Source organism: Erinaceus europaeus, chromosome 9 (genome assembly GCF_950295315.1).
Source record: "Erinaceus europaeus chromosome 9, mEriEur2.1, whole genome shotgun sequence".
Classification (NCBI taxonomy): Eukaryota; Metazoa; Chordata; class Mammalia; order Eulipotyphla; family Erinaceidae; genus Erinaceus; species Erinaceus europaeus.
In genome coordinates this window covers 117477652-117492471 of record NC_080170.1, presented here as the reverse complement: position 1 = coordinate 117492471, position 14820 = coordinate 117477652, and the positions used below count along the sequence as shown (strand labels likewise).

The 14820-nt window shown below is 40.2% G+C and overlaps 2 protein-coding genes across 2 annotated transcripts; both read left to right on the top strand.

The window, feature by feature from the left end:
• The first annotated feature begins 328 nt into the window (after nt 1-328).
• Nucleotides 329-763, top strand: LOC132540321 (keratin-associated protein 19-1-like). Its single transcript, XM_060197122.1, has one exon. It carries the CDS (start codon nt 329-331, stop codon nt 761-763), a length of 435 nt encoding a protein of 144 aa, XP_060053105.1.
• An 8875-nt stretch (nt 764-9638) lies between these two features.
• Nucleotides 9639-14820, top strand: LOC103122997 (keratin-associated protein 19-2-like). Its single transcript, XM_007533612.2, has 2 exons — nt 9639-9943; nt 14270-14820. The coding sequence occupies exons 1-2, from the start codon at nt 9703-9705 to the stop codon at nt 14635-14637; spliced, it is 609 nt and encodes a 202-aa protein (XP_007533674.2). The 5' UTR covers nt 9639-9702; the 3' UTR covers nt 14638-14820.

The following is a 14820-nucleotide window of genomic DNA, read 5'->3' as shown; positions in this document are numbered from 1 at the left end:
TGATTTATTGGGGTGTAATTGCAAAGAAAATTGCTCATTTTTCAAAGCTTGTTGCATAGTAACTTGGTAAAGTGATTCAATAACTTGTGAAGTCCACCCTAATGAGACAACATTGCTATCTGAACCATTTTATGAGTGTAAAATCCTCTGCTGGTGTCATTGGACAAAGACTGAATGAGTTATGTGAAGGCGTAATTCAAATGGCATGAAAGGAAGGTATATAGGACTTACCACATGCTGTGCCCGGGGTATATAAGCACCTCTCAACATAGGCTGTAACTCAAACGCAAGTTCTTCACTTGAACGACCAATCTCCACTACTCACACCATGAGCTACTACGGCAGCTACTATGGAGGCCTGGGCTCGGGCTCGGGCTCTGGCAGCTTCGGAGGCCTGGGCTTTGGCTACAGCGGTGGCTTTGGCCATTTCAGCAGACTGGGCTGTGGCAGTGGCTTTGGAGGGTTCGGCTATGGCTCTGTTCATAGAGGCTACAGTTATGGATCTGGTCATGGAGGCTATGGCTCTGACTCTGGTCACGGAGGCTTCGGGTATGGCTCTGGTCATAGAGGCTATGGCATTGGCTCTGGTCATGAAGGCTACGGCTCTGGCTCTGGTCATGTAGGATACAGCTATGGATCTGGTCATGGAGGCTTCGGCAATGGCTCTGGTCATGGAGGCTATGGTGCAGGCTTTGGAGCCTACAGATATGGCTGCTGTCGTCCATCTTGCTATGGAAGATTTGGATTCTCTCACTTCTACTAAAATCCTGCCATGGTTCTCCACATCCAAGACCATGAGCTGATTCAACAAACAGCATAATTTTAAATAAACCACAACACTTGGATCTAAGTTAAGCTCTAAATATCAAGCATTTCATGTCTAGCTCTCATATTTATCTGTTTCATAGCCCCTATTTGCATTCCTCTACCTGGGAAATCTTACTGTTCTCTCCACAATAAATTAATGTGAACTAATATCTGTGGTTTGATTTTTGATTCATTCTTTTTTAAATTGTGATCCGTCCTTTCAGTTTTTATTAATTTTCTTGTAACCTTCCAAAGAAAGAGTCAAGAAATTGACTTAAACGTCTCTACCACATCAACGACCAAAGTAGAGTTTATAAGTCTTAGTTAAGTGTTTACAGTAATCACGCTCTTTTATAAGGTACTACTATTTTTAAACTGAAATCTTGAAAGTTCTTTCTTTATCTTGATATTAAGAAAAAAATCAAAAAGGAAACAAAAATTCAGATGCTATCAAAATAGTAAGACTGAGGCCAGTGAGATAACACACTTTGGAGGAGATCTGTTTTGTCATGGATAAGTCTGACCCAGATCTGGGCTCCCTAACTTGTAAAGTGGGAAACTGACAGCACTGGAGAGAACGTCTGTGCTATGATCTCTCTTATTCTCTCACTTTCTTCTTTTTATTTATTTATTTTATTTTACAAAATTACTTATCATTACGGGTTTAAGTCCACACACTCCCACCACCAGTGTTCTGAGTTCAGGCTCCCCACTGCAATACACCACAGTTCCCCCCTTAAGATTGTAGACATGAAATAACCATCATCTCTACAGCTATCTGTCCACATTTATAAGTAATTGTCCCCTTTTTTTCCTGATTAGGTCCTCTCTTCTTCTCCAGCCACTTCCAAGATTATAACTACCTCCGTTTGTCCCTCTCCTCTTCCTTCTCTCTCTCTGGATGCTGATGGAGCTGGAGTGCAGAGTCCTCTTATCTTGATCCTATCACTTCTCCCTCCCTGGGAGTATGGATCAAGGTTGTTTTGGGAGTGCTGAAAGTATGAGTTTTGGCTTCTGTAATTGATTCTCTACTGGACAGGGGCACTGACAGGTTGATCCATACCATCAGTCTTTTTCCTTCTCCTCTTAGTGGACTAGAGACCTGAGATGCAAGGGTCCAGGACAGATTGAAATAACCCCTGCTGAACTTCTTTCTTTACCAAGAATCCTGTCCCTCCCAGGAGTATCATTCATTCTAAGTCTATTCCCTTCTGAAACCTCTGGCCTTTTTTCTTTCTAAGTAGCCAACCAGCTGCCTCTGCACAGCAGCTCCCCACCCTCCCCCCCATAGCTAATTCAATAATAAAAAATAAATAAATAAAAAACTCTTTCCTTTCACTCTTTTTTATTACTGTTCTTTTTCTTATCTTTTTTTGTCTCTCGCTCTCTTTCTTTTTTTTTTCTTTCTTTTTTTTTTCTCACTCTTGTCATCCTTTCTTCCTTAATCCTACAGCTTTCTGAATTCACTGATACACGTTTGGGAATTATTTAGAGGAAGAAATCTGACTCAGAGTGGACTCTCTCTGTGAGTATCTCTGCTCAACTTCCCTTCCTCCTTTAGCTACCCCTAGAATATACAGTGGATAGTAAATTTGCATAACTGTCTATTCCTGCTATCCTTGTCTAGTCCTGAGGGTGTTTTTTTCCTTTTTTGTTCTTTATTAATAATCAGCTGCCTCTGCTCAGGAGGCTTGAGGCAATCTGGGACAGGGTGTTTTACCCTGCTCTATTTTATTATTAATATTATATAAAGGGATATACCTTCCCCGCCTTTAGGTTGATCAGAATGAACTCTTAGGGTATCTTTCATTGCTAGGGTAGTGGGCATCTTATCTATTGTGAAAGGAACTTGTCTCATTACTCCTACTCCCTCTACAGACTCTCCCCTTCTTTCTCCTCCTAGCTAATAAAAAATAAAAAAATAAATAAATAAAATAAAAAATAAAGTAATCAATTAAAAAAAACTTTACTTTCACTGCTCTTTAATTAAAGCTCTTTTTCTTATCTTTTATCTTTTCTCTCTCTCTCTCTATCTCTTTTTTTGTCTTGTCATACACTTCTTCCTTCCTTCTTCTTTGCCTTTCTGAGTTTGTGAATTATTTTGGGGAAGAAATCTGACTCAGAGTGGACTCTCTATGTGTGTATCTCTGCTCTACTTCCCTTTCTCCTCTTGTTACCCCTAGAATTTACAGTGGATAGTAGATTTGCATAACTGCCAATTCTTGCTATCCCTTCTTTCTTTACTCTTTCTTCTTCACTTGGACTTGGTTGCTATTTTTTCACGGAATGGAGACATTGTTTGGCTAACTGGTAGTGATTAAAATGCTTCAATGCTTGCTTCAGTTGCTACTGTAATTCCTGAGGTTGGTGAGTGCAATTGTCATAAAGGTATTTAGTATAGTGTTACTTGTACTCAAGACAAAACAACTGAGGAACAACAGAGCATAAAAATAAGAAACACATAAATCAAAAAAATGGGTAGATCAAAAACAAATAAAACTGCTACTCCAATGAAGAGCCCAGAATAAACCACAAATCAACCAGAAGTAACCATAGATAAGAAAAGTATGCAAGCAATAATAAACTTATTAATCACAGAAATGAAAACAACATTGGAGGAAAGGAATGGCAGTATTAGGGAAACAACAGTTGAGACCCCCAAGGAAAATACTGATTATCTTGAAGCAATTAGAGAACTGAAAGCTGAAATAACTGTAATGAAGAAAGAAGCTGAGGCAAGGGAAAGCAAACTAACAGAAGCAGAAAACAGAATTAGTCAGATAGAGGATGAGTTAGAAAACTAAGAAAGAGGTGAAAGAGCTCAAAAAGAGATTGAGAGACACTGAAAACAACAACAGAGACATATAGGATGATCTCAAAAGAAATAATATTCGTATAATTGGCCTGCCAGAGGAAGAAAGAGAGGAAGGGGAAGGAAACATTCTAGAGGAAATAATAGAAGAAAACTTCCCAGACCTGAATAACAGAAAGGACATCAAGATTCAAGAGGCCCAGAGAGTTCTAAACAGAATCAACCCAGACCTGAAGATATCAAGACACATCATAGTCACAATGAGAAGGAGTAAGGATAAAGAAAGGATCCTAAAGGCTGCAAGAGAGAAATTAAAAGTCACATACAGGGGAAAATCCATAAGATTATCTGCCGACTTCTCCACTCAAACTGTAAAAGCCAGAAGGGAATGGCAAGATATCTATTGAGCCCTGAATGAAAAACGGTTTCAACCAAGGATAATATATCCTGCTAGGCTTGCATTCAAACTAGATGGTGGGATCAAAACTTTCTTAGACAAACAATAGTTAAAGGAAGCAACCATCACCAAACCTGCCCTGAAAGAGGTTCTAAAAGACCTCTTATAAACAAGAACATCACTATAATACTTGCAATATATCATAGCAAACAAAAATTTATTTTGAACAATGGCACTACAATACACTAAAACCATAATATCAATAAATGTCAATGGATTAAACTCACACCTCAAAAGGCACAGAGTGGGGGGATGGATCAGAAAACACAACCCAACCACATGCTGCTTGCCAGAATCCCATCTGTCACAACAAGATAAACACAAACTTAAAGTGAAAGGATGGAAAACTATCATACAGGCTCACAGACCACAAAAAAGGGCAGGAACAGCCATTCTCATCTCAGACACGATAGATTTTAAATTAAATAAAGTAATAAAAGATAGGCAAGGACATTACATAATTATTAGAGGATCAATCAGCCAAGAAGACTTAACAATTATTAACATCTATGCACCCAATGAGGAACCATCTAAATACATCAAGCACTTACTGAAAGAATTTCAAAAATACATCAATAGTAATACAATAATAGTGGGAGACTACAATACCCTACTCTCACACTTAGACAGATCAACAATGGAGAGAACCAACAAAGATACAAGAGAATTGAATGAAGAGATTGACAGACTAGACCTCTTGGACATTTTCAGATTCCTTCACCCCAAAAAACTGGAATACACCTTCTTTTCAAATCCACAAAACACATACTCAAGGATAGACCACATGTGAGGCCAAAAAGGCAGCATCAATAAATTCAAGAGTATCGAAATCATCCCAAGTATCTTCTCTGACCACAGTGGAGTAAAACTAACAGTAAACAACAAACAGAAAATTACTAAAAGTCACAGAATTTGGAAACTAAACAATATACTCCTTAAGAACCACTGGGTCAGAGATTCACTCAAGCAGGAAATTCAAATGTTCCTGGAAACAAATGAATATGAAGACACAACCTATCAAAATATATGGGACACAGCTAAAGCAGTACTGAGATGGAAACTTATAGTCATACAGTCACATATTAAACACCAAGAAGAAGCTCAAATGAACGATCTTACTGCACACCTGAAGGACTTAGAGGAAGAGGAAGAAAGGAACCATAAAGAACCAGAAGGACAGAAATCACTAAAATTAAAGCAGAAATAAACAACATCGAAAATAAAAGAGCCATACAAAAGATCAATGAAGCTAAATGTTGGTTCTTTGAAAAATTGACAAACCCCTATCCAGACTCACAAAACAAAAAAGAGGGAAGACTCAAATTAATAGAATCGTAAACGATGGAGGAGATATCACAACTGACACCACAGAAATCCAGAGAATCCTGCGAAACTTCTATAAAGAACTATACGCCACCAAGCTAGAGAATCTGGAAGAAATGGAACAATTCCTAGCAGCATATACCCTTCCAAAACTGAACCAAGAAGAACTACAAACTCTAAATGCAACAACCACAGACACAGAAATTGAAACCGTTATTAAGAATCTCCCCAACAACAAAATTCCTGGACTACTGGAAGTTATTAGGCAATATAGCAAGGAATCAGGCTACAAAATCAATGTACAAAAATCAGTGGCATTTCTTTATGCAAACACTACATTTGAAGAAGAAGACATCCAGAAATCAATCCCATTTACTGTTTCAGCAAAATCAATCAAATACCTAGGAATATAGTTGACCAAAGAAATGAAAGACTTGTATGCTGAAAACTATGAGTCGCTACTCAAGGAAATAGAAACTGATACCAAGAAATGGAAAGATATCCCATGCTCATGGATTGGAAGAATAAATATCATCAAAATGAATATTCTCCCCAGAGCCATATACAAATTTAATGCAATACCCATCAAAGTTCCACCAAGCTTCTTTAAGAGAATAGAACAAACACTACAATCATTTATCTGGAACCTGAAAACACCTAGAATTGCCAAAACCATTGAGGAAAAGAAACAGAAATGGAGGCATCACACTCCCAGACCTTAAACTATATTATAAAGCATCATCATCAAAACAGCATGGTAAAGGAACAAAAATAGGCACACAGACCAGTGGAACAGAATTGAAAGCCCAGAAATAAATCCCCACACCAATGGACATCTAATCTTTGATAAGGGGGCCCAAAGGATTAAATGGAAGAAGGAGGCTCTCTTCAATAAATGGTGCTGGGAAAACTGGGCTGTAACATGCAGAATAATGAAATTGAACCACTTTATCTCACCAGAAACAAGAATCAACTCCAAATGGATCAAAGACCTAGATGTCAGACCAGAAACAATCAAATACTTAGAGGAAACATTGGTAAAACAGTTTCCCACCTACACCTCAGGGACATCTTTGATGAATCAAACCCAATTGCAAGGAAGACTAAAGCAGAAACAAACCAATGGGACTACATCAAATTGAAAAGCTTCTGCACATCCAAAGAAACTATTAAACAGACAAAGAGACCCATCACAGAATGGAAGAAGATCTTCACATGCCAGACATCAGACAAGAAACTAATCACCAAAATATATAAAGAGCTCAGCAAACTTAGCACCAAAAAAGCAAATGACCCCATACAAAAATGGACAGAGGATATGAACAGAACATTCACCTCAGAGGAGATCCAAAAGGCTAACAAACATATGAAAAACTGCTCTAGGTCACTGATTATCAGAGAAATGCAAATTAAGACAACACTAAGATACCACCTCACTCCTGTAAGAATGGCATACATCAAAAAGGACAGCAGCAACAAATGCTGGAAGGTTGTGGGCACAGAGGAACCCTTTTGCATTGCTGGTGGGAATGTAAATTGGTACAGCCTCTGTGGAGAGCAGTCTGAATACTCTCAGAAGGCTAGACATGGACCTTCCATATGATCCAGTAATTCCTCTCCTGAGGTTATACCCCAAGGACTCCATAACTCCCAACCAAAAAGAGATGTGTACTCCTATGTTCATAGCAGCACAATTCATAATAGCTAAAACCTGGAAGCAACCCAGGTGCCCAACAACAGATGAGTGGCTGAGAAAACTGTGGTATATATGCACAATGGAATACCATGCAGCTATCAAGAACAATGAACCCACCTTCTCTGACCCATCATGGACAGAGCTAGAAGGAATTATGCTAAGTGAGCTAAGTCAGAAAGATAAAGATGAGTATGGGATGATCCCATTCATCAACAGAAGTTGAGTAAGAAGATCTGAAAGGGAAACTAAAAGCAGGACCTGACCAAACTGTAAGTAGGGCACCAAAGTAAAAACCCTGTGGTGAGGGGTAGACATGCAGCTTCCTGTGCCACTGGGGGGTGGGAGTGGGTGGGAGGGATGGGTCACAGTCTTTTGGTGGTGGGAATGGTGTTTATGCACACTCCTAGTAAAATGTAGTCATATAAATCACTAGTTAATTAATAGGAGAGGGGGATAATTAATTGTGTGTTACAAAGTTTTTTAAAACACAGACTGAGTCTTTTTAATATATAGGCTATGTATTTGATATGCGGACTCTCTCAAAAGCTTAGACCAAGTAGATCAGAAGCAACCAATAGCACAGCTATATACAAGATACTGCGTACTTTACAGCAAACCCTAACAAAACGACATTTCAAAGTTAACCCAATTACCAAATAATGTGATGATAACATGAACTATCGATTGTCTTTTGGAACCCTAAGATAGCAGGAACCTCGCATCTCCACTATAGAGCCTCTACTTCCCCCAGTCCTGGAGCCCTTGGATAGGGCCCACTTTCCCGTATGCCTCTCCCAATCCATATCAAATAATATTGCATCTGCGGATCACAACGTAATCAACACAACGATTGCCACCTCAACATCCTCCACTTCAGACTGTGTCCAGAGATTTCACATGTGGAATGACAACCATTCAGCTTCATTACTCGGGTGAGAGTTTTCCTTTCATAGAATACTCTAATTCCATCTCAGGTGGTTCACTTTCTAACAAAGTCCCAAAACATAGATATACACCAGTTTCTGTGAGAGAGAGCATATGTTCACTCATATCCATAAACTACTGCAAAATATATACCTGAAAGCAGAAGTACACTAGAGTTTGCAGTGAATACCCCGCTAACACTTCCTCTCCACTATTCCAAGCTTTGGGTCAATGATTGCTCAACAATTTGTTTGGCTTTGTATGTTAACTCACTTTTTAGCCACCAGGTTCCAGATGCCATCAGGATGCCGGCCATGCTTCCCTGGACTGAAGTACCCACCAATGTGTCCTGGAGCTCTGCTTCCCCAGAGACCCACCCTACTAGGGAAAGAGAGAGGCAGACTGGGAGTATGGACCGACCAGTCAACGCCCATTTTCAGTGGGGAAGCAATTATAGAAGCCAGACCTTCTACCTTCTACAACCTACAATGACCCTGGGTCTATCCTCCCAGAGGGATAGAGAGTGGGGAAGCTATCAGGGGAGGCAGTGGGATATGGAGATTGGGCTATGAGAATTGTGTGTACTTGTACCCCTCCTACCCTATAGTTTTGTTAATTTATCCATTCTTAAATAAATAAATAAATAAAATAAATAAATTAAAAAGAAAGAAAGTTGGATTAGGGCAGAGAGTAGCTCCCATTCTTGGGAGTAAAAATCTATATAAAATCAACTATGTACCTCCAACCATCTGACCCAGGGCCCATTTATATTTATTCATGTTTAGCATGAGAGACTCTAAATCACGATTTAGAAAGTACATAATGACTTTATTGATATAAGTAGTATAAACCCTATCGATCTGACGTTTTTTTCCCTTCACCAGGGGTTTAGTCATCTCAGCTCTCTACTCCAGAGGATCCAATTCCAGGTTTATTGGAGTCTTCTCTGGCTAGAGGTGCCTCTCCTTTGCCTTCAGGGCTTTTTCCTGTGGGAGCCTGAAAAATGGAGGGAGGCTTTCTGAATACATGTTAGCAAATGCAAAATGAACTCAATCATCAGTTTTCTCTCTGAGTGCATGCACACTTGTGACACTTCATGTCCAGGGTAGAAACAATTACGGAAGCCAGAACTTTCAGCTTCTGAACCTCAGAAAGGTCTTTGGTCATACACCCAGAGGGATAAAGCCTCCAGTGGGGGTGGGGGGATGGGATACAAGACTCTGGTGGTAGAAATTGTGTGGAATTATACCCTTCTTATCCATGGGATTGTTGATTATAATTAATTCAGTATATATATTATTGAAGAGGCTGCATTTCTCCTTGTAAAGGTATAGAAGAAAAATACTAATTCCGTCTGATTTATTGGGGTGTAATCGCGAAGAAAATTGCTCATTTTTCAAAGCTTGTTGCATAGTAACTTGGTAAAGTGATTCAATCACTTGTGAAGGTCACCCTAATGAGACAACATTGCTATCTGAACCATTTTATGAGTGTAAAATCCTCTGCTGGTGTCACTGGACAAAGACTGAATGAGTTATGTGAAGGCGTAATTCAAATGGCATGAAAGGAAGGTATACACGACTTACCACATGCTGTGCCCGGGGTATATAAGCACCTCTCAACATAGGCTGTTACTCAAACGCAAGTTCTTCACTTGAACAACCAAACTCCACTACTCACACCATGAGCTACTACGGCAGCTACTATGGAGGCCTAGGCTCGGGCTCTGGCTCTGGCAGCTTCGGAGGCCTGAGCTCTGGCTACAGCGGTGACTTTGGACATTTCAGCAGACTGGGCTGTGGCAGTTGCTTTGGAGGCTTTGGCTATGGCTCTGGTCATGTAGGCTACGGCTCTGGCTCTGGTCATGGAGACTTTGGCTGTGGCTCTGGTCATGGAGGATATGGCTCTGGTTCTGGTCATGGAGGTTATGGCTATGGCTCTGGTCATAGAGGCTATGGATCTTGCTCTGTTCATGGAAGCTTCGGCTCTGGCTCTGTTCATGGAGGCTACGGCTATGGCTCTGGTCATGGAGGCTATGGTGCAGACTTTGTAGTCTACAGATATGGCTGCCGTCGTCCATCATGCTGTGGAAGATTGGGATTTTCTCACTTTAACTAAAATCCTGCCACGGTTCTCCACATCCAAGACCATGAGCTGACTCAACAAACTAGGCATAATTTTAAATAAACCAGATCACTTGGATCCAAGTTAACCTCTAAATATCAAGCATCTTAGATTTCATATCTAGCTCTCATATTTATCTGTTTCATAGCCCCTATTTGCATTCCTCTACCTCGGAAATCTTACTGTTCTCTCCACAATAAATTAATGTGAAATAATATCTGTGGTTTGATTTTTGATTCATTCTTTTTTTAATTGTGATCCTTCCTTTCAGTTTGTATTTATTTTCTTGTACCCATTTAAAGAAAGAGTCCTGAAATTGACTTATATGTCTACCACATCAAAGACCAAAGTAGAGTTTATAAATGTTAGATCAGTGTTTAAACTAATCACCCTCCATTATAAGGTAGTACTATTTTTGAACTGAAAAACTGAAAATTCTTTCTTTAACTTGATATTAAGATAAAAGTAAAAAAGGAAACAAAAATTCAGATGCTATCAAAATGGAAAGACTGAGGCCAGTGAGGTAACTCACATTGGAGGAGATCTGTTTTTTCAAGTATAGGTCTGACCCAGATCTGGGCTCCATAACTTGTCAAGTGGGAAACTGACAGCACTGCAGAGATCTTCTGTGCTGTGATCTCTCTTATTTTGTCACTTTCTACTTTTAATTTATTTATTTTATTTTACAAAATTACATATCAATAGGGGTTTAAGTCCACACACTCCCACCACCAGAGTTCTGAATCTTCAGTCTCCCCACTGCAATACACCACAGTTCCCCCCCTTTAGGTTGTAGACATGAAATAACCATCATCTCTACAGCTATCTGTCCACCTTTATTCGTAATAATCCCCTTTTTTTTTCCTGATTTGGTCCTCTCTTCTTCTCCAAGCCACTTACAACATTATAACTACCTCCATTTGTCCCTCTCCTCTTCCTTCTCATTCTCTGGATGCTGATGGAGCTGGAGTGCAGAGTCCTCTTATCTTGATCCTATCACTTCTCCTTCACCCGGAGTATGGATCAAGGTTGTTTTAAGAGTGCAGAAGGTATGAGTTCTGGCTTCTGTAATTGCTTCTCTACTGGACATGTGCACTGACAAGACTGGTCAATCCATACCCTCAGCCTTTTTCCTTATGTACTAGTGACTTGAGATCCAAGTGTCCAGGACAAATTGGTGAATTCCTCTGCCAAAAGAAGTCAGGGTGGAGTCATGGTACCAGCTGTAATTCGGTATCTGGCAGGTGGCAAGACCTCAGTTGAGACAAAGTTGTTAATGAACAGGAATTCAAAAATAGAATAAGAGCTGATGAGATTAAGGATTTTAGGGTAGAAGAAAGCTAGGAAATTCAGTTTAGGCAAGATCCTGGGGATATACACTATGGTGGTTTTGATTGAGTTTGATAGCTACCCTGAGGTTGGATTAGATACTTCGTTTTCAAAAGAATTGGATGAAAACTTTTTTTCATATTTTTTGAACAAACTCATAGAAAGTAAATTTGGATTTCATGGCTCATTTCCCAATTGTTACTCTAATATGTGATCTTGAAACCATATTTATTTCCTTATGTGGATATGTCCACAACTCAAGAAGGAGTCCACTGACGCAAGGCTCTTAGATTTTCTGTTGTAGGGGGTGGATAACATGCTCTATCTACCAGCTGAAGAAAATGATCCCTGATATGCTGCAACTCGGAATGTTCCTACTGATGGTCACAGAATGCATGCTCGGACCGACCGGGATGTAGACGTTACATAGGCTCTATGCTGAATATGGCACCCCAAATCAAATTGATGTGGTTTATGGTCAACAATATTTATATACTTTTCCCATATTTGGGAGCTACTCTCTTCCCTGATTCAGCTTTCTAGCCCTTTTTCGAACCATGACATCATCTCCCCAGACAATAACTTGGTTCCCCATGCATAACAGATGTCAGGCTCAGGCAAAAACTAATAAAATCATGGGCACTTTGGAAGATAACTGAAATAGACCTACTAGCTATTTAAAACAGTGACCTCCACCAAATCTACATATGCGATATTCTAGCCTTTAGGTTCATGGTTAATCAACAATTTGTATAGCTTTAAATGGTAACACTTTTTCAGCCACCAGATTCCAGTTACTACCATCATGCCAACTGGACTTCCCTGGGCAGATGACCCCACCAATGTGTCTTGTAGCTTGCTTCCACAGAGCCCTGCTCCACTAGGGAAAGAGAAAGACAGGCTGGGAATATGGATCGACCTGTCAACATCCATGATTAGTTGAGAACCATTATAGAAGCCAAACTTTCCACCTTGTGAACCCCTTAGTGACCCTGAGTTCATAGAATTCCCAAGGGGTTAAAGAATGGGAAAGCTATCAGGAGAGAGGATGGGTTAGAGAACTCTCTTTTAGGGAACTGTACCCCTCTTATCCTGTGGTCTTGTCCATGTTTCCATTTTATTAATAAATACATGAAGTCTTTCGACACAGTCTGAAGTGAAGCATGTTGAGGTGGCAATCGTTGTGTTGGTTACGTTGTGATCCGCAGATGCAATATTATTTGATATGGATTGGGAGAGGCATACGGGAAAATGGGCCCTATCCAATGGGTTCGAGGACTGGGGGAAGTAGAGGCTCTATAGTGGAGATGTGAGGTTCCTGCTATCTTAGGGTTCAAAAAGACAATCGATAGTTAATGTTTTCATCACATTATTTGGTAATTAGGTTAACTTTGAAAAGTCCTTTTGTTAGGGTTTGCTGTACAGTACGCAGTATCTTGTATATAGCTGTGCTATTGGTTGCTTCTGATCTACTTGGTCTAGGCTTTTGAGAGAGTCCGCATATCAAATACATAGCCTATATATTAAAAAGACTCAGTCTGTGTTTTAAAAAACTTTGTGACACACAATTAATTATCCCCCTATCCTATTAATTAACTAGTGATTTATATGACTACATTTTACTAGGAGTGTACATAAACACCATTCCCACCACCAAAAGACTGTGACCCATCCCTCCCACCCTCTGCCACACCCCAGTGGCACAGGAAGCTGCATATCTACCCCTCACCACAGGGTTTTTACTTTGGTGCCCTACTTACAGTTTGGTCAGGTCCTGCTTTTAGTTTCCCTTTCAGATCTTCTTAGTCAACTTCTGTTGATGAGTGGGATCATCCCATACTCATCTTTATCTTTCTGACTTAGCTCACTTAACATAATTCCTTCTAGCTCTGTCCATGATGGGTCTGAGAAGGTGGGTTCATTGTTCTTGATAGCTGCATAGTATTCCATTGTGTATATATACCACAGCATTCTCAGCCACTCATCTGTTGTTGGGCACCTGGGTTGCTTCCAGGTTTTAGCTATTATGAATTGTGCTGCTATGAACATAGGAGTACACATCTCTTTTTGGTTGGGAGTTATGGAGTACTTGAGGTATAACCACAGGAAAGGAATTACTGGATCATATGGAAGGTCCATGTCTAGCCTTCTGAGAGTATTCCAGACTGCTCTCCACAGAGGCTGTACCAATTTACATTCCCACCAGCAATGCAAAAGGGTTCCTCTGTGCCCACAACCTTCCAGCATTTGTTGCTGCTGTCCTTTTTGATGTATGCCATTCTTACAGGAGTGAGGTGGTATCTTAGTGTTGTCTTAATTTGCATTTCTCTGACAATCAGTGACCTAGAGCAGTTTTTCATATGTTTGTTGGCCTTTTGGATCTCCTCTGAGGTGAATGTTCTGTTCATATCCTCTGCCCATTTTTGGATGGGGTCATTTACTTTTTTGGTGCTAAGTTAGCTGAGCTCTTTATATATTTTGGTGATTAGTTTCTTGTCTGATGTCTGGAATGTGAAGATCTTCTCCCATTCTGTGAGGTGTCTCTTTGTTTGTTTAATAGTTTCAATGGATATGCAGAAGCTTTTCAATTTGATGTAGTCCCAATGGTATGTTTCTGCTTTAGTCTTCCTTGCAGTTGGGTTTGATTCATCAAAGATGTCCTTGAGGTGTAGGTGGGAAACTGTTTTACCAATGCTTTCCTCTAAGTATTTGATTGTTTCTGGTCTGACATCAAGGTCTTTTATCAGCGGTGGCTTTGGCCATTTCAGCAGACTGAGCTGTGGCAGTGGCTTTGGAGGCTTTGGCTCTGGCTCTGTTCATGGAGGCTACAGCTATGGCCTTGGTCATGGAGGCTACAGCTCCGGCTGTGGTCATGGAGGCTACGGCTATGGCTCTGGTCATGGAGGCTATGGCTATAACTCTGGTAATGGAGGCTACGGCTCTGCCTCTGGTCATGGAGGCTATGGCTATGGCACTGGTCATAGAGGATATGGCTCTGGCTTGGTCATGGAGGCTACGGCTATGGCTCTGGTCATGGACGCTACGGTGCAAGCTTTGGAGGCTACAAATAAGGCTGCTGTCTTCCATCTTGCTGTGGAAGGTTTGGATTCTTTAACTTCTACTAAAATCCTGTCATGGTTCTCCACATCCAAGACCGTGAGCTGATTCACCAAACTAAGCATAATTTTAAATAAACCACAACACTTGGATAAAAGTTAAGCTCTAAATATCAAGCATCTTAGATTTCATGTCTAGCTCTCATATTTATTTGTTTCATAGCTCCTATTTGCATTACTCTACCTGGGAAATCTTACAGTTCTCTCCACAATACATTGATATGAAATAATA

Coding starts and splice junctions, on each gene's coding strand:
- LOC132540321 (XM_060197122.1), top strand. CDS start 329: ATGAGCTACTACGGCAGCTACTATGGAGGCCTGGGCTCGGGCTCGGGC.
- LOC103122997 (XM_007533612.2), top strand. CDS start 9,703: ATGAGCTACTACGGCAGCTACTATGGAGGCCTAGGCTCGGGCTCTGGC. Junction 9,944..14,269: donor CTCTGGTTCTGGTCATGGAG/GTTATGGCTATG, acceptor GTGGCTTTGGAG/GCTTTGGCTCTGGCTCTGTT.